The 13,771-nt window shown below is 27.2% G+C and overlaps 1 protein-coding gene across 2 annotated transcripts; it reads right to left on the reverse strand.

Annotated features, from left to right (window-relative positions):
- Positions 1 to 2,349: 2,349 nt before the first annotated feature.
- LOC100816041 (adenine nucleotide transporter BT1, chloroplastic/mitochondrial) lies at positions 2,350 to 6,935 on the reverse strand. 2 transcript variants are annotated; one of them, XM_041010992.1, is made up of 3 exons: positions 6,123 to 6,935; positions 4,266 to 4,427; positions 2,350 to 3,133 (listed from the first exon to the last, which is right to left on the reverse strand). In XM_041010992.1, exons 1-3 carry the CDS (start codon positions 6,738 to 6,740, stop codon positions 3,098 to 3,100), a joined length of 816 nt encoding a protein of 271 aa, XP_040866926.1. In that variant the 5' UTR covers positions 6,741 to 6,935; the 3' UTR covers positions 2,350 to 3,097. The 2 variants fall into 2 exon arrangements, with proteins under 2 accessions (XP_040866926.1, XP_003550175.1); XM_003550127.5 differs by lacking the exon at positions 2,350 to 3,133 and adding an exon at positions 3,319 to 3,971.
- Positions 6,936 to 13,771: the final 6,836 nt, after the last annotated feature.

Genomic DNA, 13,771 nt, shown 5'->3' on the forward strand with positions numbered 1-13,771 from the left:
ACATTATCTGTGGCATATCAGCATTTGAATTTACTTCCATCAATTCAAGCCATCTGAATTCTCCTTCTCCTCATCATTATCTTCCCCAAAATAGTTAAGCACTCATAAGGCCATGTCTTACGGGAAGTGCCTATTTTCTTTTTCCTGGTTAATTAAGAACCCTGCTTAATTTACATATTTCAAATGGATTTTAAATAAAATATGATTTTTTTGTGGTATATTTCAATTAAAGTTGAGAGAAAATATTTGTATTCAATTTTATTAATCTACTAAAAACTTAGTTTAAAAGTTATGCATGAATTTGTAATGAAATTCTATTAATTACATACTTCACTCTTATAAAAATTGACATAAAATAAAATAATTTTTTAAATTCTATTTCACTTATATATGGAAAATATACTTTATGGGGGTAAAACAAGATGAAGGTGACAAAATAAGTTCATTATGCTATGTTAAGTTTGGATTTTAATAGTATGTTCATTATAGAAATTATTTGTTAAACAACTACACACTAAATAAAATTTAAATGAACATGGAGAGATTTAACTTATTTAGTTTATAAACTAAAATTTCCAAAATAATAAATGAACTGAGTCTACAAGTTTAATTTCATTTTTTTCTGACATAATAATTTTTCTAGACATGATGAATAGGATTGAAAATGAATTGAATCAATTTAAAATTAGTAAATAAAAAGTTAATTTCAATTGATTTTCAACCCTATTCACCATGTCTAGATTGTGAAGGTGGAATCTAAATCATTTTCTTCATTTGTATATTTTTTTTTCTCTTTCAATTTAAAAGAATATGCTAAAACAGTTTTTCTAATTGCATACAATAAGAGTAATTAATTATTTAGTATTATCTAATTTAGATTAATACTTATTTTTAATAATTTTCAAATTATATATTATCATTTTCTTATTTAGATTAATAAATTCACTTTCATTTAAAATAATAAATATCCTCTCTCATTTATTAAATAGATTTATTTCTTATAATATTTTTCTCTAAAAAATAATTTCTCTTTCTAAAAAAGATATTTAAATGACATAATAAACCAAATTATCCCACGCAAACCTTGATTTAGAAGGAAAAAGTCAAAAGAAAGTATATATATATATATATATATATATATATATATATATATATATATTAATTCGAGTTGATTTGAGTTTGAAAAGTGTAAATTTGATACCTAAAACAATCAAATATGGATTTCAACTTATTTGGTTTAGGTCCAATCCAAAGAGAAGAAAAAAAATCTAAACCAATCTAATTGGCTCATTTGGGATTGTCCAAGACCAATGAGCGTTCCTAATAATTGTATCTTCAAACTCCTTAGCGAAGTGACAAGACATTGGATTCTCAACGTTGCCGTGTATGTTATTATTTGACACTAGGATAAATTGTTAACAAAGAAAAAGTATAAGCACCAAAAATGTCAAAAAAAATTGTTTAGGGACTAAAGTTAAAAATCTAAAAAAGTTTAAGGAATAAACAAATATTAAATCCATATTTTTATATAAAAGAAAAATACCATAGTTACATGATTGAACTATTTTCTTTTCATGACTCAACTATATTGTCAAAACAAGCATAGTACGTATGATCCAATATGTTATACTTACCTTGTCTCTTTTTTTGGCTGAATGAGCTATACTTACCTAATAGATAAAAGTAAGAATATAATTCATTTAATAAAATATATTCTATTAATAATAAAAGTAAATTAAAATATAAAACGCACTAGCATTTTAAAATATTATTTTGGAAATTCATTTAGTTTTATTGGTACTTTTTAGACATTTTATTTATGCCTATTTTTTTGCTGAATTTTATTTATGCCTTATATTGATTGAATAAATTAAAAAATTAAAAAATTCTTTTAAATACATTATTAATTAAAAATGTTAATTTACTTTAATAGCAAAGCTTTAAAAATAATAAAACGCATTTTAGTTTTGAAGATTAAGTTTCTAGGGAATTCAAGTCCAATGAGAATACCACTAAAAAAAAGTCTAATGAGAATATGAGATGCGTTTTCTTAACTTTTGGACCATCTATTTGAGCACATAAGCTCATGTACCTGGACAACTATAGGGAAATATTGTCAAAATGTTCATGGAGCATGTATAACAATAATAATAATTTAATACAAATTTAACAATTTTAAATAAGATAGGACTTCATCGTATGTAAGATTTTTTATATATAAATTAGTGTGAAATGGCTAGAAGACAAAAACATCTCAACTATGTTGATACCCCTATGCAAACCAACAAGAAACACATCAAATACAATTAAGAAAAAGGAAGGAAAACACAAAACAAAATAGGAGAACTATACCAAAACTCATTTACAAAATCAAAAGAACCCCTATAAGAAGGAAGAACAACTCTATAACGAAAAGATGGGCCCCTGACAAAACTTGGGGTACCGTCCCACCAAAAAAAAACCTAACTGAAAAACAGCCCCATAGTTGGCTAAGAGGTTTGCACATGAGTTTTCTTCTGTATATACATGGGAATAAATGAAAACATATTTTTACAAGCAAAAAGACAGTTCCCCCATATCTCCTACCGAGGCACAAGGAATCAAAGATGAATCAGAAAAAGCATGAATAACAAGAAGCTGGGAGTCAAATTCAAGCCAAATATTGGACAAATTTCTTTGCACCTCATTCTCTAAAGCAATGACAGCCAAGTACTCAACATACAGAGAGTTTTGGATACAAGAATGGGCTGAAAATACCCCAGTACAGCACTGGAGTGATGTCTAAAGATACTCCCACTACCAGCAACTCAGCTAGGCCCAGAGAGCCCTAAGTGGCCTCATCCATGATTGCACTGGATGGTGTCGGGGAGAGGGGGAGACCAGACAACCTCACAGTTAAGCACCGGTTTAGGCAGGTGAAGATCCACTAAAAAAGATTTGAGAAGAGAGAACTCCTCCATAGAGTGCCTCATCCGACCATTCTAGCACATGGCACCAAGGGTCATGGCAGCAGAAACCATCTGAGTGGCTTCATGGAAAGTGTGGGAACATTTTCGAATCTCAATTATTGCAGCAACACCAAATAGCCCAAACTGAATTAATAATTAGGGACAGCACCACACCTCTTGCTTGGCTGCCCCAATTCAAGTTCAAAACATTAAGAATTGAAAGGAAATCATCCAAGAGAAGATAACTTTGTTAAAACTACAAGAAAGAAATAAGTGACAGGAACTTTCTTCATCGTATGTAAGATAAAATGGACACGTATCAAATATACAATTAATAGGCCACAGAACATAAGTGCCAATAGGCAAGAGATAAAGAAAAACAAAAAAATCATTATTCCATTTCCAATTGCTTATCAAAAGTTCCTATGGGATAAAAAAAATCCAGTAATAAAAAAAGAAATCCAAAATAACTTAACCAGATATGCAAAAATGAAGAATGCAGTATTGCAGTACTTCCTCTTAGCTCCAAAACTATTCTATCTCATCCTACTCCTCATCATCATCATCCTCTACCAATATCCTCTTGCATGCTTCATAGCACATGAAAGAAATTCCTGCAGCTGGCACCAACTTCATGCAGCTAGGTCCCAACCCTTTATATAATCCTTGGATCCCTTCTTGCTCAAGAATGCTTGCAAGGGCATGAATCACATTTTTGTAAACTTGCCTTCCACTGAGGGCTCCCACTTGCATGTGTTTGCGAGCCACTTCAAGTGGAAAGGTAGCACTACTTGAAAATGCACCAGCTGCTGATCCTATCAAAAGGGTTTCAATGTTGCCAATCTTCTCTTTTTTGAAAATTTTTCTGTATGCTTTCCTCAAGGTGTCATAGGCAAAGTAATTGGTGGCAGAATATGGAATTACTCCAATCAGACTCGGAGTAAGACCTCTGTAAAGTTCTCCTGCACCCTCTTCTCTAACTATTTTCAGGAATGCATCTAGTAGACCATCATAAACACCCCTCTGCAAAATTACTAATTCAACTTAAATTTTGCTTTTATTTTTGGTATGATGATACAAGATACATAGGGGAAGAGTAACAGAGTCTACGCACCGACACTATAAAGAGTTTTTAGATTGTCAACTAATCAGAAATCATCATGCATAGTATGTTCGTTGACTTTTAAAATAACTCTTTAAAAGTCATAGCTAACATGATTTTTTCTTGATTAATAATGTAAAAACTTTTATACTGACAATAATAGAAATTAAACTCATGTGGGAAACATGAGCCTGTTTGGTTTTATATGTACACACCTGGATAGTTAGTCGAGTCTTTAGCAACTCTAGAGGATATGTGCATATAGTTGAACAAACTCCAGCACAAGCACCTGCTATCAATGATGCTGGAATAGGGAGTTTGGAATGCTCCCCTGGCTTTGGTGAGAGGTTCTTGTTAACAGTTTCATAAGCTAATAGCTGCAGAAGCAAGTGAATGTATTCAGATGCATATAAAACATATCACTTAAGACTACACTAGATCACTGTCTTACAGTTAGCTTAGCTCAATTCAAAATTTGAAGTATGAATTTCCAACAAAACATTAATAAGAACAAAAGCGTGCTGTTGTCTATCATTGCAAAATTAAATTGCATCCATGACTGTATCATCTTTGCATAAAAAGGGATCAGAGAAGAAAATGCAAGGCAAACAAGTGCAATTTTTTTTGCTTGAAAGTTATAAGTTTTGAGAGAGATTTTATGCTTATCTTGTCTGAAAACCACTAATGCTCTCTTCAGTGAGAATAAAAGGGCTACAAGATATCATACATATGCTTTAATATTATATCACTAAATACAATTAAGGATGCTCATCACATTAGGTTAGGTTAGATACAGTTGAATTGCCTTAAAGTCAAAATTTCCACAAGACAACAGTAACAGTTACCAAAAACCATGCCCACAACAAGCAATATTGGCTGCGTGACTTAAAAACTGTTTAAACATCTCAACTGATGTCTTACAAGGAAAGGTAACCTAATGAAAAGACATCAATCTAGAAATCAAGGCACTTCAGTGAGAAGACAAATGAAGTCCAACTGATTGCATTTTGTCTTGTCACATTAGGACTTAACATTAGAAGCAAGTTGCATATAGAACAAATCTGAAGGATCATTTTATATATATTTAACAACTACTGGTTGACCACCCAATACGATAAACAGGAACAACCACACAAAAGCTCTTGATCAACATAAAGAAAACAAAATTAAACACAAAAAACTGCTACAGAATTTAAAAAACACTTTAGCAGACGTAACAGAAGTACAGAACAAATTCTGTCAGCAATTAAGCTAACTAGATACCAAACAGGATACTTCCATTGTAGTAGAAAAGGTGAAACACTATAGAAAAATTCAACAGTCTAGGTGATTAAATCTAGACTCAAATCTCTCAATGTATAAATGGTCCTCTTAAAAACCAACCCTGCCAATGGTAGCAAATCCCCTGGACATAATGAAGCACACGAACCAACAAAGAATCCAATAGAATAAAACCAAAAACCAAAAAACTTAAAGTCCAAACAACAAATACACAGGCAATCAAATCAACCAAACAAAATGATGTACACACATACACAAAATGATGTACACATACATATAATTAGGCTTAAATATGTTTTTGATTCCTTAAATTTGGAGTTTGAACAATTTTTGGCAGTTTGGATGCACAATTTGTGGCAGCATTTGATGGACTAAAAAAAGCATTTTACCAATTTGAGAGACTAAAAAATGCAACGTTTAATTCCTGAGGGATTAAAAAAGACAAACTCACAAATTCGAGGCACTGAAAACATATTTAAGCCAATATAATTACCTCAATGACCTTGCTATGTGCACAAGCCCAATCACATCAACGAAATTACCCCTAAACAAACCATACAACATTATGTGCACACATATACAAAACCAGTGTTGTTAAATAGCCACTATTGCCCCGCCATGGCAGAATGGCGTGCCAGATTTTTTTGCCAACCACCATAGGCAATTTGTGAAGGGAGGCCCACCATGGCGCAATGGAGTGTTTATATGGCAGAATTTCGGCCATCTTCCCCCATCCGCCATTGATAACACTGTGCAAAATGATGTACACACACACATGTCTATATAATTACCTCAATGGCCTTGCTAGGAGCAACTCGAATCACATTGACGAAATTACCCCTAAACAAGCCCTTCCATCCATCAGTCTCCATGATGTTCCTGAAGACCTCCCCAGTGGAACTGCCACTACTTCCGACCATCAAATGAGTCCTTATGGTCTCCAAAGGTGCCACAGTGGTCCGTGAAACCGCCCCAGCAAAGGCACCACTAACCAACCTCCTAAGAGAAGAGTTCTTCACCTTAATCCTCAACCCTCTAAAGACACCCCCTTTTTTCTTTTTCTTCACCCCCTTCACCACCTCTTCCTCCTCCTCCTCAGGAACCCCCAGAATCTTCACCTTCCCCTCGGATTGCACGTACCGAACGTACAACTCGGTGCACGGAATCCTCATTCTCATGCTCATGCCACCGTTGTGTTGGGAATTATCACCATCAGAAGAAGAAGAAGAAGGGTTTGGTTCTTGAACACCAAACCCCATTCCCATTTGACTAATGCTTGCATACACAGCCAAATTCACAGGGTCTTGAACACCATCACCTCTAACACCACCCCATTGAGACCCAAAATTGGAAATTGAAAAAAGACCGTTCCTTTCTTCATCGAATAGCTTGATTCCTCTCCTACCCATCAACCAGAACCTTCTAAAGACCCCTTTTTTATTGGGTTTTTTTGGGATGTATAAGAAGATTCAAATGAATAATGGATTGGTTTGGTTCAGAGAAGGAGCATGCGAGAGGAAGAAGAAGAGGCGGCGAGAGAGAGAAGGGTAGGAACGGTAGGTGAATGAATCTGTGTTCGCGTTCCTCTCGGCACACTCAATAGAAACTGCACTTGGGAGATAATATATACTATATATTTTGCACATGTGAGGGAAAAAGTTGATCCTGTTGCAATTTTTTTTACCCTAATGTGGCATCAAATTCATAGGAAATTGACTACTAGTTCGGAGAATAATATATATTAGAAAAAAAAACACTACTAGTATTTTAAGTTTTTAACGGTTGCAAAAATTAAAATTTATATTAAATAAATATTTTTAAATACATATATTTTATTCAAATTAAAATTTATAATGGATAATTATTTTAGAACATATAAATTATATTTTAGATTTAGGATAATTATTTTATTTTGTGATATGATATTATTTTTAATGGTTGATAATTTTTAAAAAAATATTAAAATTATAGTTAAAATTAAAGATATTGAAAAGAATAGATTGCATTTGATAATAGATTAAGAAAATTCTTAAAAAATGTTCTCTGTTGAATTATATTAATAAAAAATACTCCCGTTTAATATATTTATTCTAGTTTGTATACGTTTAAATATATTTTTATTTTTTAAAATTTGAAATAAATTTGTTTTTATTCTTCCTTAATTTATGTAACTTGAAAAAATTATTTTAATCCATTTGTCCCAATGTCCTCAATCTAAATGTTTTCATGATAAAAATGTAAAATCAAAGTGTAGGTTGTGATGTAAAGACTACTAATTTATTATCACCCAATAAAATTTTTAGGTTATGTATGACAAAATTAATTGAAAAGTTAGTTGGTAAAATTAGTTAGTAAAAATAATTGATAGGTTTAAAATTATTAAAATATAATAAAATTATGATTTATTTAAAGAGAATAATTAAAAAATTTGTTAAATATATTAAGAATAAAAGGAAAACAAAATTCTAATTGAGAGCTGGCATACGTAGCGTTAAACATACATTTAAAACTACTACTATTAAAAAAAAATATTTACCAAAGAGTCAAGTGATTTTGTTTAAAATATCTCACCAATCTTAATGGTTTCTTGGTGTTTGGATATAGGTACTAAAATATTTTTTTTTCAAATTTAAGAGTTTAAATATATATATATAATCTTTATATTTACTGGGGTGAGAGCCAATTATATATATAGTATAGATAAATATTTGTATTTGTATATAACTTAAATTAGATTAAATTAGGTATATACATAATTTTAAAATAGATATTAATAATTAAATACATAATGTAATTATTGACTTTTAAAAAAAGGTAAAATTAATTTGTTGGCAATGTATTCTTACTAAATTTTTAGTTAATTAGATCTTAAAAAAAAAATTTCTTTAAATTGGATCCTGAAACTTCTTCTTTTTTTCATTTGGGTTCTCTCATCTAATTATCAACACGGAAATATAACCACAAACATATAACTGGATATGCAAACAATGGACTAGTGATTCTAAAGTATGTTGTAAGTATAACTGACTTAATCCTAAGAGAGTTTTCTGCAAAGTTTTAGCCTTCTGCATAGCCAAGCAATTGTACAAGGCTTGCCAAAGAATCATTTAAGTTGAATTCACCTACACAACTTGAAACTTTGCAAAAAAAAATCTGATAATTGGCTCAACTACACTAACAACACACCCTAAAAGTACTAGTCCAATTAAAAGAAGAGGAAAATTCAAAAACAAGAGGACCCAATTGAAAGAAGAAGAAAAAAAGTTCAGGATCCAATTGTGAAAGAATCTAATTGTCTGTTTACAGATCATTTTTAATACCAACGATTAAACAAGAGGACCCAATTAAAAGAAGAAGAAAATTCAAAATTCTAATTGAAAATTTGATAAAAGTAGAAGGACTCTAGAATAATTAAACCTAAAAAATGTTTTCATCGATACTATTATTTTGTAAATTAATAAACTACTTTTAATAATAAACTTTCATTAGGGGAGTTATAACTTATAATATTGGTTGGATGGTTGAAAAGAAAAGGAAAAAGAGAGATATTGGGTTCAAATTCTTTCTAGTAACAAAAACTAACACATTAATAACTAACATGGATCTTTTTTTAAAGATCTATTAAGCTAAAAAAATATATATTTAGATTAATAGAAGTTCATGTTATATTTTATTATTTACTTTATATAAAAAAAATTTACTACTATTTTATTAGAATAAAAAATTTATTATATTTCTTAATTTCAACGTAACAACTTTAAAGGAATGAAGAAAGTATTAACACTAATCGACGGCTGAATTCGCGCACATTAATTTATATTTATTAATTTCCTCTTTTATGTCACTATAATCGAATCTAATAAATGCACACTAATGTGTTAAAAGCTACATTAATTTTTTTTCTCAATAATTCTAAGTACATATATGCATACATGCATTTGAATGTCATCTCACGCATGAATCAACTTGTATGAGATTAATTTTTCCTGCTTAATTAGATATTTCAAATTTAAGTTTGGAGTATGTAAAATTATATTAAATAACCAAAAAAGTTTTGTATATAATAATCTTATGTGATTAAGTGACATGGTAAGGGTTTTGCTGTCTATTATAGTGATAATTGGCTGTATTTCATTGAAAAATAATTGAGATCCATAAAAAATTTAAAAAAACTATCAAATCAGATTTCATATGGAATCAAATATTGTGCAAATTGCGTGAATATTTCACTTTTCAATAGAATAAGAAAAAAATGGAAAGACGCCAAAAAATTCCAAAGACAGCCCACTAAATACTAATCAATGAATGGAATAAAAACCTAAGAAGATGACGTATTTACTATTTAGTGAGAGTGGTTTTTAAAAGGAGAGAGAAAGAAGTGAATTTGAATCCTACATATAATTAATAAAAATTTAATATTATATGATATCTAAATTAATTATTTCATTTCAAAAATATCCAAATTAATTATTATTATTCTATTGAGAAAAAAAATAATTATTATATAAAAATGTTGAAACTAACATAATTATTTATTTTCTACAAATATTTTAAAAAATAAAAATGAATATGATAATAATAACTTTCATAAATATTTATTTTTGGTATAAAACACTCGTATCTTTATTAGAGATTATTTTATATTCTTAGTATTTAACCTAATTGTATATATGATATTCGTAAAAAAAAAATACTTGAATTGGATACCATTAAATTTATATTAGCACAATCTTATATCAATTGACATATACCATCTTAAAAAATATGATTTATTAACTCTCAAAGTAACAATATTGATTCATAATCTATAAACTGAGAAAAAATACGATACCATTAAATTTATATTCTTCTTCTTCTTCTTGTAATAATTTATATCCTTAATTATTAATTAAAATAAAATATTTGAGTTATTTTAAATTTAACCTCAAAATTTTTAAATCATTACTTTTAGTTATTCTTTTTTCATGAAGTATATTTTAAAGTAACTAATTTAAAAATAACCAAGTCTGATTAGATGAATATAATAAATTTAATTCATTTCAAATTTGACTTAAATCATTCAATATATATATATATATCAAAGTGCTTAGGATTCTTCTTAGTGCATCCGTGATGCTTCTTGGCAACGATGTTGTTTCTTTATAATATGTTATTTATGTTTTTTACTATACTAATAAAAACAATTATTAAAACATTTTTTCAATATTAATGATTACAAATGAATTATGATGTAAAAAATAAATTATTAGTTTGAAGAATAATTTGTTTTAACAATTGCTTTCATTTGTAATCATTAATAAACATTGAAAAAGAACAACCAAAATGTATAAACATAAGAAAACACTTGAGTAGAAAAATAAATCGTGTTAGGAAAATTGTATAAAATATTATAATAAAGAAGAATATAAAAGAATAAGAAGTAAAGTTGTAGTAATAATATGCTCTCTTTACATCTTGTTAAAGAAAAATATTTGAAGTTAAATATATAAAATAAAATAAAAAATACTATTTGAAGTTACACAAAATAAATATTACGTATAGCTACATACATATTTGATTTTTTTGGTTAAAATTGGAACAATGTAAAGAATAAAATATATACATTATTTATAAAACAATTATATTAAAAGGAAAAATAGTAATTATGTTTCTGTACTGAGAAAAAATAAATTACCGCCATTGAGGTTCATTTCGATCAGATTGAAGGTATTACAGGTGTTTAACTAATAGAAATCAAAACAAAATAGACCAAATTTTTTATCAAAAGATAAATAAAAAGAGAGAGCGATAAGTAATGGGTATAATATCAATTAAACTAATAAAAATCAAAATAAAGGAGAAAAAAATGCTTGCCAAAAGAGAAATAGAAATAGATAGCGAAAAGTAATAGTTATAATATAAAATAATCAAAAATTTAATAGAAATTAGAATATAGTAAATTACCGAAACATAAAATTAAGAAAATCTCCTAAACTTGGAATAAACATAAGAAAAAAGCAAAAATTAGCATAAATTGAATCTGAAAAAAATCATGAAGGCATGAATTGAATATAAAAAGATATACAAAGAAAAGACAAAAAGTTAAAAGCAAAAATAAAACTCTTACTAATTGAAGCAACAATATAATAAGAGCATAGAATGAAATAATACGAAGGTAATAAAGCAAAAGAATAAGACTTACAAATGGCTCTGAAAAGAAGAAAGGTAGAAGAAAGCTACGTAACAAAAGTTTGAGTGGAGATTAAAATGGTTATTCTTTCGGGATCTAGTATTTAGTTCAATTAATTGTTTATATAGAGAAGGTAGTCCACCGATTTAGTGGCCAACGATAATAAATATCAATCAATATTAATCAAAAACAAATATATATATATATATATTGAATTTAAAAATATTAATTAATAGAGAATAATAAAAAGTAAAAGAAAATATTATTATATACGTGTGTATTAATAATCTTATGAACCAAGTAGGATTAACTATTTATGAATATATATTTTTCTTGTAAAAAAATAATATATATTGTTTTAACTATAAAAAAAAAAAAAAAGAAAAAACTCTTGCTATGAGTACTAATGATTTATTAAAAAATTACACATTTGGTATCACAGTATAATTATTAGTGCATTAAAGTCTTCTTAAGATTTTTTTAATCATAACATAATAATTTCAAAATTACATGTTTGGCATCACACATGTAATTAATATGTAGTATAGCTATTAACTTGATTGTTACAAAAATAATTCTTGAGTTAATATATTCCTCATAAAACGTGAGTCATGACAGAGAGGGAGTATACTAACAACGTATGTGTAGTAACTGATCTCTTTCAATGATAAAATCTTTAATGTAATAAAATGAATTGATGAAGACATTTGATGAAGAAAAAAAAAACTTACCACTAACATAAAGTGATAACGCAGTATAACCATGTCGAAACTTTTTTTTAAGAGAATCTCAAAAGGTTTAAAAAATATTAATTAATGTGAACTTTAAATATTTTTAAAGGTTTTAAAAAATATTAATTAATGTGAACTTTAAATATTTTTAAAGGGTTTTAATTTTATTTTAAATTATACTTTAAATATATTTAAACAAAGAACCATTGTTTTTCTAAAAGATTACATTAACCTTGACCACTAACACCTAATAACATAATAATTACATTTCTAGACATTGAGGTTAAAAAAATGTAATATCATTATTTTATAAAGTAATCATAGGAAAATAAAGGTAAACTATTATTTTATAAATATTTTTTTAGTGTTATGAATATTTATGTGCAGTAATTTTTAATAACCTCTTAATTTGTTTAATGATAATTATACTTTAAATAATAGTTTGAAATATAATTTTGAAAATAATTATCACTTTATGGATATATATATATATATATATATATATATATATATATATATATATATATATATATATATATATATATATATATATATATATATTTCACTAACCTTGATAACTAACACCTCATAAATAATAATTGCATTTCCAGAAACCAGGTTTAAAAAATATAATATCATTATTTTTAAAAATTACACCACAAACATTTTACAAATTAATCATAAAAAAGTAAAATGAAAATATCATTGTTTTAAATATTTTTTAGGATTTTTTTCATTTAATGATAATTATATTTTTATATTTTTTAAATTGATACTACATTATTTATTATTTTATTAGTTTTCTCTATTTTTATTTAATAAATATATAAAAGATTATAATAGTAAATCATTTTTTTAAATGAATAATTTTTCATTCATGTTATTAATGTTATATCACATTAAATCATATCAACAGCTGTTGTTGTGAAATTGAAGTTTCAATCTAACTAAAAAATGTTAAAGTAAAAGTTAAATGAGATCAACTATTATTATTATGTTAAAGTTTCGATCTTACAACTCGAAAAATTTGAAGTAAAGTTTATATAGATAGATAGATAAATGGATTTCTTAGTAACTATAAAAAAAAGACAAAAATGAAATAATTATATGAATTTTTTATTATTTATTACTAAAAATTTATTTTAAACAACAAAATGAATGATTGTCACTAATTTGTTATTAGAGAATTTTCATTAGCAAAATGCATTCTAATGAAATCCATCATATGTATAAAAGTTTTAGGTTGTTACTTTGGTGTGACTTAAAAATAAGTCATAACGACTTATGTATTATTCAATCATATAATGTTACATTAGAAAATTTGGTTTTAATTTTTTTTTAATTAAAGTCCAAGGATCTTTTTGCAAATATGATATTTTATTTTTATTTTTAATTTAATATTTTATTAAAAGACATTTTCATCCCTAATTAATTCATATTCTTCTTTATTCTAAACCTACTTTTTTCTTTACAGTATATAATATTTCCTGTGCATAACCTAGTTAATTAAATACATTTTTTCTTTCCTGTGTGTCACTTC

Source organism: Glycine max, chromosome 17 (genome assembly GCF_000004515.6).
Source record: "Glycine max cultivar Williams 82 chromosome 17, Glycine_max_v4.0, whole genome shotgun sequence".
Classification (NCBI taxonomy): domain Eukaryota; kingdom Viridiplantae; phylum Streptophyta; class Magnoliopsida; order Fabales; family Fabaceae; genus Glycine; species Glycine max.

Coding starts and splice junctions, on each gene's coding strand:
- LOC100816041 (XM_003550127.5), bottom strand. CDS start 6,740: ATGGGTAGGAGAGGAATCAAGCTATTCGATGAAGAAAGGAACGGTCTT. Junction 4,428..6,122: donor CTCCTAGCAAGGCCATTGAG/GTAATTATATAG, acceptor TTGCTTCTGCAG/CTATTAGCTTATGAAACTGT. Junction 3,972..4,265: donor AGACTCGACTAACTATCCAG/GTGTGTACATAT, acceptor GTAATTTTGCAG/AGGGGTGTTTATGATGGTCT.